The sequence below is a fragment of the Oryctolagus cuniculus genome, chromosome 2, assembly GCF_051225735.1.
Source record: "Oryctolagus cuniculus isolate XC-2025 breed Fujian yellow rabbit chromosome 2, ASM5122573v1, whole genome shotgun sequence".
In the NCBI taxonomy this organism is placed as follows: domain Eukaryota; kingdom Metazoa; phylum Chordata; class Mammalia; order Lagomorpha; family Leporidae; genus Oryctolagus; species Oryctolagus cuniculus.
Window position 1 is genome coordinate 75,458,135 of NC_142868.1, and position 26,482 is coordinate 75,484,616.

The following is a 26,482-nucleotide window of genomic DNA, read 5'->3' on the forward strand; positions in this document are numbered from 1 at the left end:
CTTGGTTCATTCCCAAAATGGTCACAATGGCTAGAGGTGGGCTGATCCAAAGCCAGGAGCCAGGAGATTCTTCCAGGTCTCCCAAATCGGTTCAGGGACCCAAGGACTTGGGCCATCTTCTACTGCTTTCCCAGGCCATAGCAGAGAGCCAGATGGGAAGTGGAGCAGTCAGGACTTGAACCAGGGCCAATATGAGATGTTGTCTCTGCAGGCAGCGGCTTTACCCGATATGCCACACTGCCAGCCACAACTCAGATTCAAAGTCATTACAAATCTTTTAAAGAAACACTAAGATGAATCACTAAGATGATTATTTTGGATACATTTTTCTTTTTAAAATCTATAATACTGTAATATATTCTTGCCAAAGGGAGAAAATTAGGTATTGTAGCTGTTAACTGTAGGAAAAGTTTTTTGTTTTGCATTTGTGGCCATCCACAAATATTTTAGATGTGTAAACATTTATTGATTCATATTATATTTAAATATTTAAAATATATTTTTTAGAAAAAATATATTGAATTTCTAGTCATTACTTCTTAGTATAAGATGTCAACAGGAAACAAGTTGAACAGACAAAAAATATTTTAATTTATTTGCTATTTAAATGGTACTGAATATGTAGTGGCTTAAGAGCCTCAACGGGAGGCCTGCAGTGTGGTGTAGTGGGTTAAACTACCTTGTCTGCAGTGTTGGCATTCCATATGGGCACCAGTTCAATTCGCAGCTGTTCCACTTCTAATCCAGCTCCCTGCTAATGCGCCTAGGAAAGCAGTGGAGGATGGTGCTAGTGCTTGGGCCCCTGCACCCAACTGGGAAACACAGAAGAGGCTCCTGGCTCCTGGCTCTTGGCATGGAAGATGGATCTTTCTGTGTCTGTCCCTCTCTCTCTGCCTTTCAAACAAAATAAATAGATCTTAAAATAAATAAATAAAAGGGCCCCAGGTTGCCTAGAAGAAATCTGTCTCATAGAAAATGAGAAATAGTGCTGTTTCTTTGTATACTTATAACTCTGAAATGTACAATTATAGTTTTCAAAAATACTGGGGGAGAGGGGCGCGCCGTGGCTCACTTGGTTAATTCTCCGCCTGCGGCACCAGCATCCCATATGGGTGCCAAGTTCTAGTCCCGGTTGCCCCTCTTCCAGTCCAGCTCTCTGCTGTGGCCTGGGAAAGTAGTGGAGGATGGCCCAAGTCCTTGGGCCCCTGCAGCCACGTGGGAGACTGGGAAGAAGTGCCTGGCTCCTGGCTTCAGATCGGCGCAGTTCTGGCTGCTGTGGCCATTTGGAGAGTGATCCAACGGAAGGAAGACCTTTCTCTCTATTTCTCCCTCTCACTGTCTGTAACTCTCTATCTCAAAATAAATAAAATCTTAAAAAGTTATTGAATATAAATTATGGGGGCTGGAGCTGTGGTGTAGTAGGCTACTCCTCCACTGTGGCACCAGCATCCCATATAGTCACCAGTTCGTGTCCCGGCTGCTCCTCTTCCAACCCAGCTCTCTGTTTATCGCCTGGGAAAGCAGTGGAAGATGGCCCGAGTGCCTGGGTCCCTGCACCCACATGGGAGACCCAAAAGAAGCTTCTGGCTCCTGATCAAATTGGCTGTTGCAGCCATTTGGGGAGTGAACCAGAGAATGGAAGACCTTTCTGTCTTTTCCTCTCTGTCAGTAACTCTGCCTCTCAAATAAATATAATATAAAAATAAATATTAAAAGTCATATTTTATATTCTTAGAAAAAGCACTCTATCTTTTTACTATCTTCTATCACTTCAGATTGTTTTTGAAAGCAAGTAGGGCCTTTTTCTTTGCAAGTGCAGCATTACATATCTATAATCTGGGTTACATTGTGGCACAGCAGCTTAAACCTTGTCCTATGACACAGGTATCCCATATCCAAGTTCTGGTTGTAGTCATGAATGCTCTGCATTAATCCAGCTCTGTGCTAGTGCACCTGTGAGACAGCAGAAGATGGCCCAAGTGATTGGGCCCCTGACATCTGTGTAGGAGACCTAGATGGAGTTCCTGGCTCCTCCCTTTGGCCTGGCCTAGCCCCCAGCTGCTGGAGCCATCCAGGGAGTAAACCAGTGGATGAAAAAAACTCTCTCTCTCTCCTGCTGTCACCTTGCCTTTCAAATAAATAAAATCTTTTTTAAAAATCTCCTGCTGTCACCTTGTCTTTCAAATAATCTTTTAAAAAAATTATATAATTTCTCAGCTCCAATTTTTGTCTCCTAAGATTTTACAAAGAACATCAACAGACTTAAAATTTGTAGACTTACACGGAATCCTCTATGGAGTCTGTCTTTCATAATTCCAATAAATTCTTTATAACTTAATTGATCATCTTTGTCAACGTCAAAAATCTTGAAGACAGTGTTCACTAAATGTGGTGAAAGTTTGAGTCCAGTAGCTACATAGACAGCACGTTTAAATTCATCTAGATAAATGTCACATCAAAAGAAAAACATAGATTGTTAACATTACTTTTAAAACATGTGTTAATTACTAGAAAGGCAGGGGTTGTTCTCTAGACTTGCATCACGATCTTATGTAACATGAATTTTCATTAATAATGTTGTCTTTTAGGGCATGAACTTTTTACAGTTTTAATGAAAAGAGCCAAGAAGCAGCTGTATCTTTGGTCAATAATACATTCATAATCAATGAATATTCAATGAGCATACTATCAGTGACATACTTTAAAGGCTGTTAAGATGAAAACGTCCTCAAGGAACTTGCAGTTCAGATGGGAGATGAGGTATCTTCCAAAATAACTGTTATACAGGGCCACACACAAAGTACCAAAAAGTACTGGGAGAATTTGGAACTGTGTGATTACTTCTGTCCGTAGTGTGGAAATAGGAAGAGAAAATGGGCAGTTACTGCGAATTTGTATCCAAGCTGAATCCTGGATGATTTTAGCTTTTAGAGATGGGTTAGTGGCAAATGAGATGACATAAACGAACAAAAACCTGGGGGAGAAAGGAAGGTATAAAACATTCAGAAAACAACAGTCTAGTCTGGGCAGAAGACAGGAGATAGACAGGATATGGAGAAGCTCTAGATAGGGAATTTGAGGTGAGGAAATTGGATGTTCACCAACAGGCACCGGGAAACTTGTTTCCATAGCAGGAGTGTTGTAGAAAGGATCATTTGTGTCTTAGAAAGATTATTCTGTGAGTTATCTAGGATAAGAAAAGTAGCAGTGGCATAAATGTCACTCAGGTGGCTAAGATGCAACAACCAGATTAAGATGTAGTAGTCACAAATGAAAAGAGATAGATATATTCCTAGCATCTGCAAGAGTGATGCAATTTCTCTTCATTTCCCAGCTACACAATGTGAAAGAGCAACTTTCCATTCTGAAGTAAGCAGATAACAATTTTGTGTTAAAAACCCTGATGAGATTTATCACAGTAATTAAGCCTGGCCCTTGTAGGCAGGGCCCCCAAAAGTTTTGATTTTAAAACACCAAATGGATGAAAAAGATGCCATATTTGAACATTTAGACTATAGAAAGAGTGAATTAAAACTTTTTTGGTTTTCTCTTATTCAGTGAATAAATGAATGAGGCCATGCAACAGATTCAGTATTGGTGCTTTGAGGAAAAATATTATGATCATCAACACTTCGGGGCTGCAGTTCGGTTTCTCCCTTGTATTTGGTAATAAAAAAAAAATCAAGACTGCCTTATGAAATTTTGTCTTGGGAATTAACACATAATGGATTACAGCAGAGAAAGGTAAAGTCATCTTAAAGACATAAAGTCTCCCTACGGTAAGAACTGTAAAAAAAGATGAGGGGAGGGAAAGTAATCATAGCCAAAGAATCATAGAAAAAGGATTTAGCTTGTTAGTCAACTACTGAGAAAGAATGAGCTGGTCTCAAGGACAGCAGCATTCTCAATTCTGTGACAGTCTTATTTCTTTGTAAATTAAGTAAAATCAATATTCAGTTTTATATTCATTCTCAAAGGTCAGTTAATGTAAATCCATGCCTGGGAGTGATTTTATTGGCAGACCTCGGGTTTCTGAGCCAGCAGGGATTAAGTTAGTAAAACAAATCACTTTCTGTGAGAATGTCTGGGGCATGGCCAGTTTGCTCTTCTGTAAATAGATGTAAGTCTTTCAATGTTACCAAGTGGTCATGAGGGTTTTTCCTCTTTGAGTTTTTACAAACATCATTAATTTTTACCAATAATATAAAACTAAAGGTAAAACTAAACTAAATACAGATTTGCTTAGTGTTCTTTTTAAGTATCAGAACTAATTTCCAACTGAGAATGCAATCATCAGACTTTCAGGTAAGTTGATAGGTAATGTGACATATCTAATTAACTTGTTGACAAACTCTTTAGAAATAACATGGGATTTTTTTTTGCTTTTAATTTTTGAAAGATGTTTACTTACCTTGGCCTATAGAACGACTTGCAAAGTTATACATATTCAGGGCTATTGCAAAGTCTTCTAGGTTGTTCAGAAACTGGAAAAATGACCTGAATTCATCAAATGTGATGCCCTATATTGGGAAAATAAACACATTTATTTTTTGTATTCACGGATTTCTTTAAATATGTATCTGCACTTAATAGAAGTAAATGTATTAAGTACTTGCAATATATCATGTAAGTAAAAACTTGGGCACATTTTGAAACCATCTTTCTCCAAATGGATATAAAATTCATAGACTTATTCCCTGTGTTTTAGGCCTGAATTTTTTAACCAGGAAAGTAAGTATTATCATTAAAAATAAAACATTAAAAAGATTCCCCGGGGCCAGTGCTGTGGCATAGTAGTTTAAGCCTCTGTCTGTGGTGCTGGCATCGCATATGGGTGCTGGTTCGAGTCTCAGCTACTCCCATTTCCAATCCAGCTCCCTGTTTATATGCCTGGGAAAACAGTGGAAGATGGCCCAAGTTCTGGGGCCCCTGCACCCATGTAGGAGACCCAGAAGAAACTCCAGGCTCCTGGCTTCAGATCAGCCCAGCTCTAGCCATTGCGGCCATTTAGAAAGTGAACCAGTGGATGGAAGATCTTCCTCTCTTTCTCTCTCTCTCCATCTCTCTGTAACTCTGACTTTCAAATGAATAATTCTTTTAAAATTTTCAAAAAAGTTTCCCCGGTTCAGGTACTGAGCATTAGATCATTGGTGTCTTTATGAAGAAAATGCAACATCAAAATGTTAACTAAACATCAGTAGTAATCTATTTGTTCTCATTCTGGCCATGGTAATGCTGCTGGCACACCAATAGAAAATACAATGACTGCATGGGTACAGCTCTGAGAAACCCAATACAGGGTTTGGGGTAGGCTCATGGAAAGGACTGGTAGTGAGGGTGGCCTCTTGTAGAATGTCATGTACATAAACTGCAGTTATACCACTGTTTTTACTTTAATAAATACAAAAATTATTTGAAATAAGTACAGTATATCTCAGAGATTAATTTGGACATGAGCTGCATTTAATTAAGGTACTCTCCTCAACTAAATCAACATAATTAAGAAAGTATACAGAAAAAAAAAAGCTGAGGGCCAAGATTTCAGACTCTACCAATTTACACTTTAGTATTGGGATAAAATAAGGAAGGAACACTAATAAGATAGGGTTGGAAAGCCAGGGAAAGAACCAAAGGAGTCTATTTTTTAAAAAAGATTTATTTATTTATTTGAAAGTCAGAGTTACACAGAGAGAGAAGGAGAGGCAGAGAGAGAGAGAAGTCTTCCACCCGATGATTCACTCCCCAGATGACCACAATGGTCAGAGCTGTGCCAATCCGAAGCCAGGAACCAGGAGCTTCTTCTTGGTCTCCCATGTGGGTGCAGGGGCCCGAGGACTTGGGCCATCTTCTACTGCTTTCCCAGGCCATAGCAGAGAGCTGGATCTGAAGTGGAGTAGCCGGGACTCAAACCCGGCGCCTATGTGGGATGCCAGCACTGCAGGCTGGGGCTTTAATCTGTTGTGCCACAGTGCCGGTCCCAGGAGTCTATTTTCATTTAAGCCAACTACTAATTAAATGATTTATTACCAAAACATCTAAATTTTGGTGTACTTACTTTCTACCTGGTTATAGCCCCTCCACTTTAATTACAACCTCTCTGACTTGTAACGTGAGTATCCTCACTGTCTCTGCTATTCCCACTTTTCTCTTTTCCCTTACATTCATTTGTGACCACTTCAGTCCTGGAGCCTGCTTTCTGACTTGATTCTGCCCATTATGTTTTCTAAAGAGGACTGTGTAAATCAGTAGGGATGACTGCAGTGGATAGATCTGTTTTCATATGGACAGTTTGTTGCCAGGGAAATTGGTCATCGCTGTGGTTCTTCACCAGTTTATACTGTCACCAGCTGCCATAACAACAGTCTGTCTCAGGGTGACACGTTGCTACTGGTAGAAGTAAACAATGGGAGGATGGGGTATTTTCAAGTTAAGAGTAAATAAAATATAAACACTTTTGGAGAATATGAAATTAAGAAACTACAGAATGACAGAATACAAGATTCAACACTTGAATCTTTAGATCTTCAAAATATATTTCTCACATTTGAAAGACAGGTCAGATTAGAACTCTACCGAATTCTTTGACTAGATTAAATACTGTGTGTTTGGAAATATAAAGTTGTAATATTCAAAGTGGTACATTTATTTTATGGAATTAATTTAAAGCAATCATTTTTTTTTCTTTTATTTATTGCAGAGGGATAGGGAAGACAGACAGAGAAAGCACCCATCCACTGGTTCACTCCTCAAATGCCCACAAAGCTGAGACTGGGCTAAGCTGAAGTTTGGAGGTGGGAACTCAACCCAACCACTTGAGAAACCACTTGCAGCCTTGTAGGGTCTATAATAGCTGGAAGCTGGAGTCAGGAGCCAGAAGTGGGCATTTAACCAGTTACTCTGTATGGGAAGAAGTTGTCTTAACTGCTGGGTTCAACATCCACACCTAAACCAATCATTCTTAATGTCAATGAAGACAGGTTGGGGGAGAATCAGAGAGAAGGTGTGTTACCAAGTTTTCTCCCCCTTCCTCCCCCTCTTTCTCTCAGCGTGGCTACTTCAGTGAACCACTGGGACTTGAATGGATTATATCTTTCACTGTTAGAAGTAAGGTGAAAGAAGCAGTGTTACATGCTAACAAAAATAGAGTTACTGAAAAATTTAAAGCATTATAAGTACATGCAATGAGAATACAGAAACCCAAATATCTGTGTCTTCCAACAGATGGTACTTGGACAACCTGATATTCACATACAAAAGAAAGAAGTTGGACTCAAAATGTATCAAAGAACTAAATTTGCTAGGTAATATTATAAAACTCTTACAAACAAAGGCAAGACTTCATGGTCTTAGAATTGGAAATTCCAAGCTTTTTAAATGTGACAACAGAAGCCTAAGAAACAAAAGTCAAAGGAATAAACTGGACTTCATCAAAATGACAAACTTGTGTGCATCAAGACATTATTAGAAAGTGAAAGGTCAACCCATATAATGGGAGAAAATATTTGCAAATCATCTATCTGGTAAGAAAGTGGTACCCAAAATATACAAAGAACTCGTACAAATCTACAACAAAAGATAAACTATCCAATAAGAAAATCTAAAGAACTTAAACAGATATTTCTCCAAAGAAGATATACAAAGGGCCAACAAACACAAGAAAAGATATTAAACTTAACTAGGAAATTGCAAGTTAAAAGCATAATGCAATACACTTCACACTCTCTAGGATGATTAAATCAAAAGGGCAAACAATAAGTTTTGATAAAGATGTATAAAAATTAGAAAGATTACATATTGTTAATGGGATTGTAAATTGATATAATTTTGGAAAAAAGTTTGACAGTTCCTCAAAATGCTAAACATAGAGTTTCCAGGTGACATAGCTATTTACTACAAATACAAACATATTCAATTCTCTGGTAAATTGAAAGCACATGCTCACATTACAAATTACACACTATATGGGGCCAGCACTGTGGCTTAGCGGGTTGGGCTGCTGCCTGCAGTGCTGGCAACCCGTGTGGGCGCAGGTTCGAGTTCCAGCTGTTCCACTTCCAATCCAGCTTTCTGCTATGGCTTGGGAAAGCAGTGTGGGAGACCCAGTGTGGGGTATCCGGAAGAAACTCCTGGCTCCTGGCTTCAGATTGGCGCAGCTCCAGCAATTGCAGCCAACTGGGGAGTGAACCAGTGGATGGAAGGCCTCTCTCTCTTTCTCCCTCTCTCTCTCTCTCTCTGCCTCTCCTTCTCTCTCTAACTCTGACTTTCAAGTAAATAAATAAATCTTAAAAAAAAAAACAAATTATACACCATATTCATAATAGTGAAAATTGAAAACTAAAATGGCCATCAAATGAGAAATAGATAAACAAAAACAAAATGTGGTATATCGATATAATGGAGGAGTATTATTTGGTAATGAAAATGAATGAAGTATTGCTATTTATTGCAACATGGATGAAGCTTGAATAAGTTATACTAAATGAAAGAAGCCAGGCACAAAAGGTCACCTACTATATGATTGCACTTTTTATGAAATGCCTGTATTAGACAAATCCATAGACATAAAAAGCAGATTAGTGCTATCAAAAGGCTGAGGGGAGGGCAAATAAATAGTGACTCCTTAATAGATATGAAGTTTCTGTGTGGGATGATGAAAAAGTTCTGTAACTAGATAGTGGTGATAGCTGCACAAAACAGTGAACGTACATATGGCCACTGAATTTTACACTTTAAAATGTGCTTGGACATTTGATGCAGCAGTTAATATGCTGCTTAGGCTGTCCACATCCTGTATTAGAGTGCCTGGGTTCAGTTCCCAAGTCTACTTCCAATCCCAGCTGCCTGCTGGTGTACTACCTGGGAGGCAGCAGATGATGGCTAGGAAACTTGTGTCCCTGTCACCCATGAGGGAGACCCAGATTGGGTTCCAGGCTCCTGGCTTTGGTTTGACCCTGTCCTGATTGCTGGACATCTGAGGAGTGAAGCAGAGGAAAGAATATCTCTGTCAGTCTGTCGCTTGCTCGCTCTATGCTTTCAAATAAAAGGAAAATAAATCTATTTTTTCCTTTAAAAAAATCTAATTTGAAAAAATACTTAAGTGATTTTATATGTTTTTACTATAAAGAAATGTTTAGTGTTTGAAGAAGCCAACGTATATATTGACTGGCTGTTATGCAATGTATATAGGTACTGAAACATCACATATTATCCCATAAATATGTACAATTCTAAGTCTATTGAAAATTTTCTGGGGCCAGCACTGTGGTGTAGCTAGTAAAGCCACCACCTGCAGTGCTGGCATCCCTTATGGGCACTGATTCAAGTCCCAGTTGCTCCACTTCCACTCCAGCTCTCTGCTATGGCCTGAGAAAGCAGCTGAAGATAGCCCAAGGGCCTGGGCCTATACACCCTCGTGGGAGACCTGGAAGAAACTCCAGGCTCCTGGCTTCAGATCAGCACAGCTCCAGCCATTGCAGCCATTAGGGAGTGAACCAGTGATGGAAGACTTCTCTCTCTCTCTGCCTCTGCCTCTCTGTAAGTCTGCTTTTCAAATAAATATATAAACCTTAAAAAAAAAGAAATAAAATTTTCTTGGGAAAATGATTTAAAAATAAAATGGTAAATTTTGTGTTTGTATTGTAGTACAATAACAATTACATATATTTACAGAAATATTTAGGATGTGAACATGAATATATAGGTCTGTTTGGCTTGAATATTGGCAAGTCATAAGTGGACAAAACTGACACAGTTCAGAGATATAACTCAATTAAAGACAAAATGCTGTGGGTATCAAACCACTCATATAATTACACTGGTTGTACAGTCTGATAATGTGCTTGTTCTGTAGCCATGAAACTAGCTGTCAAATTAGTGGATGTGAATGCTTAATGTGTGCACTTGTTATCTTGAATGTGGTTGAGGAACATGAGCCTAAACTATTGTTAAAGTCTACAAGGAGAATGGGGAAGTAGTATAATGGGAAATGGCACACTAGGGTACTTAAAGAATTGGTCTAACCACTGAAACAAACAAGCTGGGAAAGACTGACAGTGTCAACTTATTTTGAACTCTAGATTCTAACTCAAACTTGACAGCAAGCAGGGGACTGGTTAAGAAAAGGGTAGCTGGGCCGGTGCCGTGGCTCACTTGGTTAATCCTCTGCCTGCGGTGCCAGCATCCCATATGGGCGCGGGGTTCTAGTCCCGGTTGCTCCTCTTCCAGTCCAGCTCTCTGCTGTGGCCCAGGAAGGCAGTGGAGGATGGCCCAAGTGCTTGGACCCTGCACCCGCATGGGAGACCAGGAAGAGGTACGTGGCTCCTGGCTTCGGAATGGCATAGCTCCGGCTGTAGCGGCCATTTGGGGGATGAACCAACGGAAGGAAGACCTTTCTCTCTGTCTCTCTCTCACTGTCTAAATCTATCTGTCAAATAAAAAAAAAATGTAGCTGAAGTTCACTGAGAATGTTGCAGTGGTTTCACCCATTCACCTACCATGCTTTATTTTTCAGTATTGCAACAGTGACTTTGGGGATGATGGCTGGCATTCCTGGTGTGGCTTGCTGTTGTCAGGGAATTAATATGGATATTATTCTTGAAATATATGGTAGGTGATTTGATCTGTGGTTCTCTGAGGGACCAGCCTAGAGGATGACTTTTGCGTTACTTCTTCCACTTAGACTGGGATGGCTTTCCTGGACAGCAACAGCTATCAAAAGATTTAAAGACATACACATGCTAGTTGCCTGGAATGTGAGATGACAGATGGAGTAAGAGGTAGAAAGAAACCAAAGCCTGGAGGAAAAAAGAGGCTGATGAGAAGAGTGGTTATTGGAGGAGTAAGGACTCAAAAGGTAATTACATATACCTGGTAAATTGGTGGGCAAAACACATGCTATGGACTGGATGCATTCTCAAAGAAGACTTAGAAGGACCCTGGGACACTACCTCTGGAAGAACCTGTGTGCTCTGTAGAAGCAGGAGATGAATGCTAGGGAAGAGTTTCAGGCAGCAAAGGTTAGTATTTAAGGAGTTTCCCAGCTTGGAGCCAAGCTGAAAAGAGTAGGAGTGTACTATTGTTTTTCTTTTTGACTCTAGACACTTAAGGAAATCTCTCAGTTCACTGGTCACTAATAAACAAATACATATCTAACAGAGACTTCCTTAACAATACACAACAAAGAATATAACCTTTATGAAATAAAAAGTCACTAAACAAATAGATGACAGTGGGAGAATCTGATTTTCAGAGTCATCACTTTATACTATTAAAAAAACCCCTAGTTTTTAGCAAAATGTAGCAGGACAAAGATTAAGAAAAATATGGCCCATTCATATGAAAAAATAAATCAACAGAACCATCCCTGAGGAAGTCCAGATATTGGATAGAGTAGATAAAGACTTTAACTTAACAGTCTTAAATATTTTTACAACTCTTAACAAGTAAACCATGGGAATACATGTAAAGAAAATTAGAAAAATGGAGTATAAATAAAAGGAGAATATCAACCAAGAGAAATCAAAAAAAGAAACCAAGTAGAAAGTCTAGAGCTGACAAGTATAATCACTGAGATGAAAATTTCACCAGAATGATTCAATAATAGACTTGAGCAAACAGAAGAAAGAAACTATGAAAGTGAGGAAGGACAATAGAAACTACCAAGTTGGCAGAGCATAAAGGGAAAAAAAATGAAGTGAACAGAGCCCAAGGGACCTGGTATCATCATCAAGCACATTAATGTAGGTATAATGGAATTTATGGAAGGAAATGAGAAACAAGCAGAAAAAACAGTTGAAGAAATAATGGTTGAAAGCATCCTAAACTTTATACCACCAGTCTTTATATCCAAGAGACTAAACAAACTCCAAGTAGAATACACTCGAAGAGACTCCAACCAAGACACATTATATTCAAACTACTGAAAGCAAAAAATATAATCCTAAAAACTTCAAGAGAACAGCAACTCCTGATAGAGACTGAGCCACAATAAGTTTAACAGCTGATTATTCATCAGAAACAATGGAAGCCAGAAGTAAGTAGGGTGAAACATTTTAAATGCTGAAAGAAAAAAAAAAATCTCAACCGAGAATTTTATATATGGCAAAACTATCCTATAAAAATGAAGAAGGGGACATAGTTGGTTAAGCTACCACTTGAGATGCCAGCATCTTATATGGCACTGGTTTGTGTCCTGGCTGCTCCACTTCTGATCCAGTTCTTTGTTAATGCATCTGGGAAAGCAGTAAAAGATGGCCCAAGTGCTTGGGCTCCTGCCACCCACATGGGAGATCCAAAAGAAGCAGGCTTTGGCCTGGCCTATCCCTGGCTGTTGTAGCCATTTGGGGAGCAAACCAATGGATGGAAGATTCTCTCTCTGTCTCTGTCTCTGTCTCTCTCTCTCTCTCTAACTCTCCAACTCTGTCTTTCAAATAAATAAAATAAATAAAATAAAAAATAAATAAAATAAAAAATAAATTAAGATATTGCTAGATTAAAAACAAGTACATTCATTACGAGCAGTCTTTGTTAATGAAAAAATGCTACTGGGAGTTCTTCAGGTTGAAAAGAAAGGAAGCTAGACAGTAACTTAAAACCAGATGAAGAAATTAAAAAATATGTATGGTTAAGGTAAGGGTAACTACATAGGTAGGTACCACTTCACAACCACTAGAATGGCTATAATAACAAAACAAAGCACAAAAAAATAACACATTACCCAGAAATTACACTTATATATGAGTACATGAAAGAACTGAAAAATGGTAAACAATTAAATACATGAAGGGTCCTCATAAAGTTCATAGAAAATGGGTATCATGAAAATATATTGGCAGATTTCAAAACATTTTACACTAAAATAAACTTATCTTTTAACTGCACTGGTATAGAATGTGGCTATATCAACCAGCATCTTCACTGTTAGGACAAATGCCTGAACCAATGCATTATTATGAAGCCATAGCAAGGATTGAAGAACTCATACATGATATAATATGATGCACCTAAGAAGTATTTAGAAAGAAGCCTGTGGGGAGCAATCCGGACTGGACTGAGTTACTGGAATTAGGACTTATTCTATGCATCTGCTCTCCCACAATATGGCGCTGGGAGAGAAGTAAACAGCTTCCGCACAGCTGCCTCCAGTTCAACTAATAAACTGTAGGACTTGCTCCTGATTGGAGGAGAGCAGCGTACTCGGCGTGTGGGCAGCCGAGTTGGGATTGGCGGAGGAGGACTATAAAGGAGGAGAGAGACGGCATGCACGGGGAACATCTAAGGGGAACATCTAGCTGAAGGAACACCTGTGCAGCCCCCGAGAAGAGCCGGCCGGCGGTGTGCCGCTCCCCTGCGGAAGTGGGGAATGTGGCCAGGGGGAACTGCCCTTCCACGGAGGTGGAAGGGATAGTAGCCAACCCGGGAAGAACCAGCAGCAAACCCGGGGAGGGCCGAGCAGACGAAAGAACAGCGCAGGGTCCTGTGTCGTTCCTCCACGAAGACGGGGAGCGACAAAGCCAAACCCAAAAGACCTCATACTGTATGATACTATTTATATGAAATATCCAGAATAGATAAATTCAGAGAAAGAAAGCAGATTTTTTTTTTCCAGGAAGGTTACATGGAGAAGGAAATGGGGGAAGAATTGCTTAAATTATACAGGGTTTATTTTGTGTAATGAAAATGTTTAAAATGCGGCTTCATAATATTGTGAATATACACAGTGCCCCTTGATTGCTGGGTTTAAAATGGTGAATTTTATATCATGTAAATTTTACCTCAATAATAAAAATTAGAAAGAAGAAAGGATCAATTTGAAAATCCAAATAAATTATCACAACACAATATTACTTAAGGAAAATAACCATTCAGAAATAATCATGGCATCAAATGTATAAATTGTTCTCAACATACAATTCATGCTTATCCCATAATTATCCAACTACTTAAACATTGGAACTGATCTAAATAGCAACCATGTAAATTTTAAAAATATCAACAATTTTAAAAGGTTGAAGGGCAGGTGTTTGTTTTGGTGAGATGCTGTGTGGGACATCTGCACACCCCGGGAAGAGCAAGTGATGCGCCTATATGAGAGACCTGGATCAAGTTTCTAGCTCTCAGCTTTGACCTGGCTCAGCCTTGACCATTGAAGGCATTTAGGGAGTGAAGTGATGCATGGAAGATCTCTGTTCCTGCGTTTCAAATAAATAAAACAAATGAATGAAAAACAGAAGGTTGATAGAAATTTAACATTTTAAAGAGAGTAGAAAATCTGAAATCCAAAGTTTTCTGACTGAATGACCTAAGGTAAGTCATTTAACTTTTTCTGAGTATCAGTTTCTTCAAATCTTAATAACGATAATTATACTACTGTCTTGTGAATATTTATATTACATACTTATTTGAGGAGCTATCATCCTTTCCTTTCTCATCTATGTCTCTCCTAGATAAGTTCACTTAGTCCCACAGCATTTAAAGAAATTTTTAAAATAAATTTATAAATTTATTTGAAAGGCAGAGTTAGAGAAAGAGAGATAGGGACAGGAAGACACTGATCTTCTATCCACTGGCTCACTCCCTAAATGGCCGCAACAGCCAGAACTGCGCCAAGCTGAAGCATGGAGCATGGAACCCCATATGGGTCTTTCACTTGAGTGGCGGGGAGCTAAGCACTATGATCTTCTTCTGTTGCTTTTCCAGGCTCATTAGCAGGGAGCAGTCTGGACTCGAACCTGCCACATGTGATCTGTTGTTGCAGGCGGTGGCCACAATGCCAGTCCCTTAACTTTTTTTTTTTTTTTTTTGAAAGATGTATTTATTTGAATGGCAGAATTAGAGAAGGGGGGAGGAGGGGGAGAGAAAGGGGAGAGAAGGGGGAAGGGAAGGAGGAGAAGTAGGGAAGGGGAAGTTGGGGGAGGAGGAGGAGGAGAAGGAGAAAGAGAAGAAGGAGAGTGTGCATGATTCCCTCAGTTGGTTTATTCCCCTGCAGCTACAAAAGCCGAGGCTGGGCCAGGAGCATCATGTGGCTCTCCCATGTAGATGCAGAGGCCCAAGTATTTGGGTCATTGATGCTGCTTTCCCAGGTGCATTAACGGGAACTGGACTGGAAATGGAGTAGTCAAGACTTGAACTGGTGCCCATATGGAATGCTGGCATTGTAGGGAGAGGCTTAACCTGTTACAACATAACAGACCCCAACATTTTTTTAATTACTTATTTTATATGGCAATATACTAGCATGTTCAAAATTCAAAAGCCACAAAAGACTGCACATCACAAAATCTTTGTTATTCATGTAGCTTCTTTCCTTAGAGAAACCAGTATTTCCAGTTCTGTGGGTCCTTCCAGAGATAACATAGGCTACATTTTTCTACAAGTGGTAGTATACTATACACACTGCTCTCAGCTATGCTCTTTTCACTTGCTTGTCTTAGAGACTGATATACATTAATATACATAATATCCATCTGCCTGCTTAATATCTTTACTAGATATTTTGTAGGAATTTCAAATTTAACTTGTCCCTAATAAAACCCTTGATTCTCTTCTATTCCCAAATTCATAGCCTTGTTTAGCTCAGTAAATGACACCACTGTTTCATCTTGTGGTTCAGGCCAAAAACCTAGGAGGTCTTCTTGATTCCTCCTTTTTGTCTATACTAAAACATAATCCACAAACAAGGTCTAAATGAACCATGATATGATGTCATGTCTCCCTACTTTTCTCATAGGCCAAACCATGCTTATCTCTTACTTGGAGTCCTTTAGCAGCATCTTATCCTGCCTCTTTCTCCCAAAGCTAGGTCAACTGAAGTCTATTCTATTATGTAGCAGTGAAGAAGATATTTTGCAACATGAATCATATTGTTCTGGCATATGAATCAGACCACACTGAAAGTCATAGTAGATAGCTAATATTCATTGAATAAATACTTGTTGAAGTACTTAGTATCTTGCCAGTACTGTAAAGCAAGGTTGGCAAATGTTTTTTGTAAACAGCAAGAGAGTGAACATTTTCATTTTTGCTGGAGATACAGTTCAGCTTCACAATGATGATACAACAGAAGCTTCAGACAGTACATTGAATGAATGAGTATAGCTGTGTTCCAATAAAACTTTATTTACAAAATAAAAGGTAGGGGCAGTTTGTTGGCTACTGCTTTAAAATTTGACACTATGATGGTTTCCTTCACACTTAGTGTCACCATTAGAATAAAATCTGAACTCCTTAAACTATCTACAGATTTATTTGGTGGTCCATGCCAATCTCCCCTTTCTCATCTGCTGCTGCTCGCCTGTTCAGTTACCATAAACACCTTGTGGCATTTTCTCAAGTAATCTCAGCCTTTTCCAGCCCCAGGCCTCAGGTATTTGCTGTGGCCTCTGCCTGGGATGCCCTTCATCCTGATCTTCTCATAGTTCCTTCCTCATGAGCTCTGTTCAAAAGCTACCCCTTCACCTTTTCCAGCACCCATGCTTCTTGATCTCCTTCATAACATTTATTACTGTGTCAAAGTGTATCATTTATTTGCTTTATTTGCTTGTTTATTTTGTCTCCTCCCTAAGATACACATCTATGAGAGGATTTTGCATGTCTTAGTACTTTATAGACAGTGACTAGAATAAGACCTGATAAGTACTAGATATTTAATAATTACCTGCTAGGTAAACAGATGAAAATGAAAGCATTTTAAAAATATAAAGTGTTATTCAAATAGTAGTAATTGTTATTCTGTTGGAGAGATGGGGATAAGAAGTGAAATGAAAGAAGAGTAGTGTGTGGTAAAAATATCATTGGCTTCAAAAGGCTTGGGATTAATCCTTGGATGGGTGTCTAACTACCCAAAAGCCTCAGCTTCCCTTTTTCCACAAGAAAGGTGTCAGTACTCAAGGTTGTTCGAAGGACTGATAAGGTAATGCAGAGAAAAAAAATCAATAATGCTGATACAAACTTTTCTATTTCTATTGTAATGATTTATATTAAGGTACTCCTACACATTCAGAAGTCTTCCAAAGCTGAATTTAACTTTAAAATACCCTTTATTTTGAATTAATTTTAGATATAACATTAGTTGTAAAAACAGTACAAACAGTTCTCTTTACCTTAGCTTTTAACCTTCTGAGTTATAGATTTTGATGTTTCCATTTTAAAAAAGAAAAAAAACCTCCTTAGAGTGAAGGCTATAAATACCACCATTGTAGCTTGATAAAGTAGTAAAATTTATTTTAGGAAAGTATCTATGAATTGGAAATAGTCAACTTAACATATAAAACACATGAAAGTCCCTTGATTAAGAGATAATGTAAACTGATGGACAAATGAATCTAATCCTTTTTTTGCCTCTTTCCTTAAGGGACCTGGAGAATTGTTAACATTGTCACAGTATATCCATTCTAAACAAAGTCAAACTATTTGCAAGTTTTTCTTGGCTAGATTAACCCAATCCCTCTATAAACACAAACAGAAGGCAATGTATCCAAAACATCCCATGCTTGAAGGGCTACTTCTAAGGCCAGTTCTATTTGATTGCAATGATGCATTCAAATACCACTAGATAATGCAACTGCTCAGAAGTGCTGACAACACATTTGTTACTGAACAAATAGACAGCCAGTTGTCCCAGGTTCTTAACCATTCATGCCTTCCAAACTTTAAAAAGCCTCACTTCCACTGCTGATAAGATCACTCACTCATCAGTGGCAGTCTGCAAATGACCTTTTATTAAGGGTGTGACAGGCATGAATGGAGTGTGACAGAAATGATGTCAACAGAGACTCTTATTTGAGGTGATGTTTATGTAGTAGTCAAAGCATATAGCTCAGCAGAATTCTCTTGAAAAATGATATTCTTAATTTGAATAAAAAGCTGCTAATAGTTTCAAGGGTTTGCAGCATACCTAAGAGAAATATGGCTATCTACCCTAAATTAAAAGTTAACTAACTTTTAAAAATTTAGCCAGGGTATTTAGGACACAGAAAGAAAAGAATGAAATATATACAAAATTTCTTTTAATTTACAGTGTAGAAAAAGGATAAAAGGACCATGTATTTTATAGACTAATTATATAACTAGAAGATAACTGTAACTATAACTATATATTATTTATTCTTAATATAAAACAATATAGAGGATTAAATACCTTTTCTTCAGGTATACTGTAACGCACATTTTCCAAAAATACTGATGTATTTTCCACATTTGTATATCGTAAAAGAATATGAGCAAAATCTTCTTCACTGATAGTATTCATTCCATTAGAGTAGGAAAGGAATTCTATCTCTAGAACTTCTGTTTGGAGGTTATCCATGAATCTGTGACAAAAACATAAGAAAGGATGAATCAGATAAATGATCAAATACTCAGTGTCCTAGAAAATGTTATATGAAAATAATTTCATTATACAATGACACAAAGCTTTATGAAATTCCTAAGAATGGGAAAAAGTATCAGAAGCTGCATCACTGAGGCAAATAACTTAGCTTCTCAGGACGTGGGTTTCTCTGCTTGTAAAATGGAGTAACAAAAGTACTTTGCAGAGTAGTGATGATACTGAAATTTCTAGTTATTATTATCCTGTCTTATTGTGATCAACATATTGGAAGATGTCTTCTTCTAAATATACAGTAGATACTAATCAATCCAGACATGAAGGTATTTTTTTCTTACCATTCAGTAACGTCCTTATAATCATCAGTATATTTACTGGTATGTTGATATTAATGGAAGTAGATATTTATTATACAGAGCATCTTCAATTAAGATGAAAGTAGAAAACTGATGAATAGCCTTGCAGTAAATTATTTTTAAAGAATGTGAAGATTTTAAAATAATTTTAAAATTATTAATATACTCATAATTTTCCACAAAAATTAAGCTCACCTATAAAAATCTTCAAAGTTGAGCTCAGCTTTTCCTTTCTTCCCAAAAAAATGCACAAGAAGTGTAGTGTCTGCTACTAAACTTGTTATATCATCAGCACGCTTAAAAGAAAATTACAATTTAAATATTAACTGAAATAAATGGATTAGAGATAACTAACATCCCTCAGAAAATTTTATCAGCATACAAAAGAACATAAATATATCAATGTTACAATGAAAAACACGGGCTATATTAATATTTTCTAAAAATATTTATAAATTTTAAGAAATATTCTCAAAAAATTCTAAAGATATGATTATGTTTTAAGACATTTTCAACTTCAAATTATGCTTACAGGTTGTCTATGAAGTATCTAAAATAGCTGAAACTTTTTGGTAATCATCTAAGTTCTACTTTTATATAAGCAATTTAGCTTGGATTTTCTTAGTTAACATGAAAATCCATATTCCTAGGTATTCAAAAGCAGTAAATTCTTCAGATGTATTGAATATAGGGGGCTAAAACAAGAATGGCCTTAAGCTTCCCAAAAGAGTTTCCTTTAACCATGATGATACTTTCCTATTATATACCATAATTATGGTATTTTAAATAAATGTTCTAATTTGAAAGGAAAACTAGTGATATTAACTTGGAACTTACATAAACTGTAATTTTTTCAAAGAAAAGTCTTACATAATTTTTGAATGAATAAGAAATTAATTCCAAAGTATTTTTCCTTTCCAATTCAACTTGATAAACTGTTTCAAAAAGTGTGTTCAAAAATAGCTTGACTATAGTCTTTTAATGTTTAATGGCCTAAGAAAATCTTACTTTTTTCCTTGAATGTAGCTTTAGAGGTCTTTTCCTCTTTCGTTCTCTCCTGTCCTTCCTTCCTCACTTGGCTTTGAGCTCATGAATATTTTATAAACTCAAGTACAAGAGTAATAAAATTCAAATGATTATAATTTCCCCATGGAACATCCCAGGAAATTAAGAATAGCTGTAGATGTCTACTAAGGTACATGGTTGAAAAGCATTACTTCTTGGCCAGAATCCAGATGGTACTCCATAGGAAACAGAAGACTCAGAAAAAAAAATACTTCTTTCTCTATGAAAGATCATTCTTCTTTTATGGTCCTTGATATAAAACTTGTTTTCACCTGTCTTTCACATACCAAATTTAATCTATCCCTCACAGCTCTCAATCTAATCTCTCAGAGAGTAGCTATGTTATTCTTTATAACATTTATTGAATCTTTGATTTATTCCTTCCTAGATCAGAAATTAGTCTCTCTTTTAAGAAAAATATGGACTAAAAGGACTACATCTTATTTCCCCTCTGACAAGTCCTCTTTCATTCCATAAAACTTTCTTTAAAGTGATTTCTCTTCGAAACTCTAACGTACAGAGTATATCTTTAAAACTACCAGAATTCAGGGCCGGCGCCGCGGCTCAATAGGCTAATCCTCCGCCTAGCGGCGCCGGCACACCGGGTTCTAGTCCCGGTCGGGGCGCCGGATTCTGTCCCGGTTGCCCCTCTTCCAGGCCAGCTCTCTGCTGTGGCCCGGGAGTGCAGTGGAGGATGGCCCAGGTGCTTGGGCCCTGCACCCCATGGGAGACCAGGAAAAGCACCTGGCTCCTGGCTCCTGCCATCGGATCAGCGCGGTGCGCCGGCCGCAGCGCGCCAGCCGCGGCGGCCATTGGAGGGTGAACCAACGGCAAAGGAAGACCTTTCTCTCTGTCTCTCTCTCTCACTGTCCACTCTGCCTGTCAAAAAAAAAAAAAAAAAAAAAACAAAAAACTACCAGAATTCCTTAGTAATCATTTATATATTCTATTTATATTTAAGTAATTTAGCTTGGATTACCCTAATCTATCTTGAGTATATAAACTCCATATTCTTGGTTTGAAAGATCTCTAGCACTGTTTTTCAGTTTAGTTTGATAAGAAGCCCTGAGTATCTCAGTAACTGCAATATTTGAAAATTCCCTATTTTTGCAACAAACTTCTCTGGAGACCTGATAGCAGTTTGAGCTGATTGCTAAGGGAAAAATAATATAGCCAGGTAGCCAAGCATCACATGTTATCTTTTAGGCATATCTTCTTGAACAAGCATTTTATGAATGATGAAGAATAATACTGTGCCATTGCCAGGCTCTCTGTCTATGTGACAGGAGACCAGTGTAATTTGAGTGACCCTCAAAAGACACTACTCTCATCAGTAGCTTTACACAGAGAAAGCATGCTGCTCTAATGGGAAGAGGATTTTAAAGTAGAAGTCTTGGGTTCACTGGATTTTTCCTAAGCTTACTCATTTGTAAGATGAGAATAATCAAACCATCATAAAAATTTTGAGGATAAAGTTAAATGAGGGTAAATGAAGCATACAAACATTCTTATTAGTAATCATAAGACACAAATAAGTTCAAGGAAAAAAGGTATCTTATGTTAATTATAGGCCCCCTTTATGTTTTAGTATGGTCTAATCAGTTAATTATCCAAAGAACAGCTTAAATTAATAGGGAGGATGAAATATTACAAAAGGTATGCCTAAGAGAAGACTAAGACTAAGCTCTAGGTTTTTAGCACAGGAAAAGACAATATCTGTCTGGAAGCTAAAGGAATGGGGTGGGAGGACAAAGTAAATAAGTGGTGTGTGTGTCTGTTGGTGGGGGGCAGGTATTTTTGAAAAAGGTTCTTGTAGTGCGTAAAGAAATAAAACAGAGTTTTGAAGTAAGATGGCTGGCTTCGTCTCGTCTGGTTTTTAAAGATTTATTTATTTGTTTGAAAGGCAGAGTTACAGAGAGAGAGGTGGAAAGAGAGAGCCTCTGCCATCTAGTTCACACCCCAGACAGCCACAATAGCCAGGGCAGAGCCAGACTGAAGCCAGGAGCCAGGAGCTTCATCCAGGTCTCCCACGTGGGTGGCAGGGGTGCAAACTCTTGGGCTATCTTCTGATGCTTTCTCAGGTGCATTAGCAGACAGTTGGATCAGAAGTGGAGCATCCAGGACAGAAACTGGCGCCCACACGGGATACTGAAATTACAGGTGGTGGCTTTACCAGCTACACCACAGTCGCTGACCCCAGCTGGTTGGCTTTGAATCATGACACTTCTCATGACTTAAATGACCCTCAGGAAATTAATCTTTCTGGGATATCATCTTCAAGAATGATAATAATATATGACCTACAGGGTTGTATGCATTAGATAATACATGCAAATCATATAGCATTGTAACCAGCATAATGTAAATGTTCAATAAATGTTAGCTATTATTTATTTTTTTGCCAAGTAAAATATCCCAAGAAGTTGAAAAAGGACCATTTGAGACAAAAAAGATAATAATGTTGAAGTGTAAGGAGGAAAAAAAAGTTTTAAATGGTACACACTTCTTTCTTACTCTTGAAAAAGATGTTTTATAGATCTGAAAAAAAAAAGCCTTAAAATGAGAGGTGATAAAAAAACCAAAAACTAATGAACTCAGATAACAATAAAATTAAAAAAATGTTTTTTCTACAATGTTGTAGTGTCCTTTAACTCAAGTATAGTGCACTAAAATGAGATGACTTTGTTTTGTACAGGTTTTAACTAATGACTTCATTGAGCCAGTTCTTATCACACCTACTAATTAGAGCAGATCTTCACTTAACACTCTTTCAGCATTAAAATCTTGTTAGATTTAGGAGCTAGTGCTGTGACTTAGAAGGTTAAGACTCTACTTGCTGGCATCTCATATGGGCACTGGTTCCAGTCCTTCCAGTCCCAGCTGCTAGGCTTCCAACCCAGCTCTCTGCTAATGACCAGAGAAAGCAGTGGAAGATGGCCCAAGTACTTGGGCCCCTGCACCCATGTGGAAGACCTGGAAGAAGCTCTTGGCTGCTAGCTTCAGCCTGGTCTAGCACTGGCCATTGCAGAAATTTAGGGAGTGAACCAGTGGATGGAAGATCTCTCTCTCTCTCCATCTCTCTCTGTATCTCTGCCTTTCAAATAAATAAAATAAATCTTTTAAAAAATACATAAAATATTGTTAGATTTACGTTGCACTTGTCCAGATAATCCAGTTCAACAGAGGCATAAGTAAGTTTGATATTAGAGAAAAAAGTTAGAAAATGAAAATAAGAAAACTTTGTGCCTCCATCAGTGAAACAGAAGTGCTCAGTCATTGAAAACTATAACAGTGTCCCTGGTATCCTGCTATATAACTTAAATCATACAAGAGTTGAGACAGAAACAAAGACTTTATCATTTTGATTCCTGTGTCTGTTGTTAAAATTAATTAGTGTTTTCATGACAAAAGCCACAAAAGAACCCCACCGGCCTTTACAGAAAAGGCCATTATCTAACTTGGATTAAAAATCATTTAAACCATTTCATAAAAAATGAAATAAAAAAATTGCATCAAATACAATCTGTCAAACTATTAAGGAGTTTTAAGATATTCTTTTAACATACAATTACTGATTACAATATGCCAGTAGTCTTATGTTTCTTTTTTTTCAAACTCTTGACTTGTTAATAAAGCTTTGGAATAACTTATTTAAATCATTATAAATAAGAGTTTAAAACAAGAAATATATTTAAATTTCATCTGTGGAACTCAAAATAGTGTTCATAATTCTTATAAGCCTACATTCAAGCTGCATGATGTTCATCGAATCATACTATAAACTTATAAAACTACTTTAAAAATTCATGGGAAATAGAGAATAAGTTTACTTTGGTACAAAATAACTTTGTAATCATGTATGCATGGAGTTAGCAGTGACATGTTAAAATCTTCACTGTATGATTTTACAATAATTTAAAACACATGGCTTTGCTATAATTTAGAAAAATCTATGGTTAGGAACAGTTCTGGAATAAGAACATGAGAAGCTAATACCCAATCACCTACAACATTTAAAGAAAACTAAACTACTTTATTGTAATAATTATATATTAAGTATATAACAAGGAAATGCAAATAAAAATAGATTCATAAGCTTTCTTTCTGAGTCAACTGAATCCTGAATCCTAATACTATATATAATTATATATTACACTAATATACATAATAAACTATAAGGAATTAAAATTAGTTATAACTTAAACTGTAGTTAATTCTCAATTGTTATTCTTTCAAATATGGGAAGGTAATATCAGAAAATCCCCAAATAATTATTTTACTTTGGAATACAATAAATATTTTGGTTTCTTTTCCTCTTTTGTCTTCTCTGTGTCATACTGACTTCATAATGCTAGAAGCAATTTATTAATTTAGTAGTTTATGATCACAGTGTAGATTAATTATAGCCAACGGTATGCTGGCAACCTGCTTTGCCAGGAAAAACAAAAGGCTAATTTTTAGTGTTTGTAGTTCTGTGTTTTTTTTTCCCAGAAACCCTTTATTTAAGGAATACAAACTTCATGCATTTCATAAGTACAACTTTAGGAACGTGGTGATATTCCCACCTGTACTTGTCCTCCCAGCCACACTCCCACCCCTCTTCCTCCTCCTTTTCCTATTGCCATTCTTATTTTTTACTAAGATCTATTTTCAGTTAACTTTATACATATATGATTTTAAGTTCTGTAGTATTAATACTTTGATCATAGCCACTTAAGTCACAGAATGTTAAGGTGTGAAGAGATGTGCACATCAGCTCTGCGAAGCTGTAGAAGCCAGCTCCAGCACACCTGTTATAGTCCATACATTTTTTAAGATCTTATACAAATCAAATAATCTTCAGAGTATATAAGACCTTACTGTCTTTTGATATTAAACCTTCTAATATTTAACTTAAAGTTATCATACAACTAGCAGATTTTGTCTATGAGATTTAGTAACAGTTTATTTTCATTTTATTGGGGTGGCGCAGGGAGAAAGAATATCTTCCATTAGCTGATTCACTCCCCCAGATGCCTGCAACAGCAGAGACTAGGCCAGGCTGAACCCAGGAGCATGGAGCACAATCTGAATCTCCCACTTGGGTGGCAGGGACATGAGCACTTGGGCCATTACCTGCTGCCTCGCGGGGTGCACATTAGCAGGAAGCTGTATTTGGAAGCAGCATAGCCAGGATTCAAATCAGGGCAATGGTGTGAGATGCAAGCATCTGGAGCAGCATCTGAACTGCTGTGCCAAAGGCCTGACCTCATAGCAGAGTTAGCTGGGATTACAAATGTGTTGGAGTTTGGAAGGTGGACATGTAGTATGGGGAGAGACGGTGCTAAAATGACTGAGGCCTAGAAGCTAGGCCACATTTAGCTCTTACAGAATTCTTATTTTTGAAATTTTTTACTTATGTATTTTACTTATTTGAGAAGGCTTGGAGAGAGTGAGCAAGAGTGATTTTATTCACCGATTCACTTCCCAAATTCCAGCAATCGCTGGGGCTAGACCAGGCAGAAGCTGGGAGCTGGGAGCTCAGTCCAGGTCTCCCATGTATATGGCAAGAATCTAGCTACTTGAGCTATCACCTGCTGCCTCTTGGGGTGTGTGTTAGCAGGACATTAGAATTGGGAGAAGAGCTGGTACTTGAACCCAGGCACTCCAATTTGGGATGCCAGCATCCTAAGCAAGCAACACCTTAATCACTATGCCAAATGCCTTCTCATTAGTTGCCCTTAATTTTTTTTAATTGAAGGATTTGTGATTTATTTAAAGGCAGAGCAAGGGGGAGAGAGAGAGAGAATGAATCATCCAAGTGCTGGTTTACCCCTCAATGACCACAATAGCCAGGTCTGGACCAGCCCCAAACCAGGTGCCAGGAACTCTTGGTCTCCCAGATGGGTGGCAGACGCTCATGTATAGGAAGCTGGATCTGAAGTAGAGCAGGCTGGACTTGAACTGGTACTACAGTATGGGATGCCAGCCTTGCAAGCTGCAGTTTAACCCATTTGTGCCACAATGACGGTCCCATATTCTTTAAGAACTGACTTATGTGTGCCTATATAAATGACTACAAAATAAAGTACTTTTAAGATATCTGTAAATGGAGCATTAACTACTTCACACCTGAACATGGTTCAAATTTTAAAGGTAATTTTTAAAAGGTCATACTAATATCATACTTATACATGACAGATTAAACATAGGGCAAAATGTTTTCTATTGTTGTTGTTTTGTTAGGGGACTTTAAAATTGAAGATGAGTGACAACAGGAACATCTCCAGATGTTTGCTCGAGTCTACAAGTAGTGATGGATAACAAAGTCACAAATGATTGCAGTTTACTTCTCCTTATACGTTTAGATATAATTTTTAAAAATCAAACTTGAAGTTCAGAAAAAGAAATGAGAAACCAACTCTGAACAGAAAAAGATAATGAAAACCAAATCTCTTAAGTATCTATTGAAAAGTTGCTTTTAGTCTTTTTGAAAATACTGTTCACCTCCTCCAATAAAGTCTTTTAATAAAACTAATTGGGACTGGACCTGTGGCATGGAGGATAAAGCCACCACCTGCAGTGCCGGCATCCCATATGGGTGCCAGTTCAAGTCCCAGCTGTTCCACTTCTGATGCAGCTCCCTGCTAATGGCCTGGGAAGTCAGTGGAAGATGGCCCAATTCCTTGGGCCCCTGCACCTGTGTGGGAGACCTGGAGGAAGCTCCTAGCTTCTGATCGGCCCAGTTCTGGCCACT

At 37.9% G+C, this 26,482-nt stretch overlaps 1 protein-coding gene across 5 annotated transcripts in view; it reads right to left on the reverse strand.

Moving 5' to 3' along the window:
• The window catches only part of MICU3 (mitochondrial calcium uptake 3), a 113,294-nt gene that overhangs the window by 15,002 nt on the left and 71,810 nt on the right, over positions 1 to 26,482 (reverse strand). For all 5 annotated transcript variants that reach the window (XM_051842596.3, XM_017338923.4, XM_089325875.1 and 2 more), the window contains 4 exons: positions 18,877 to 18,977; positions 18,137 to 18,308; positions 4,412 to 4,520; positions 2,282 to 2,439 (listed from right to left, as the gene is read on the reverse strand). In XM_051842596.3, the coding sequence (XP_051698556.1) occupies positions 2,282 to 2,439; positions 4,412 to 4,520; positions 18,137 to 18,308; positions 18,877 to 18,977 (540 nt within the window). The remainder of the gene's footprint in view (positions 1 to 2,281; positions 2,440 to 4,411; positions 4,521 to 18,136; positions 18,309 to 18,876; positions 18,978 to 26,482) is intronic.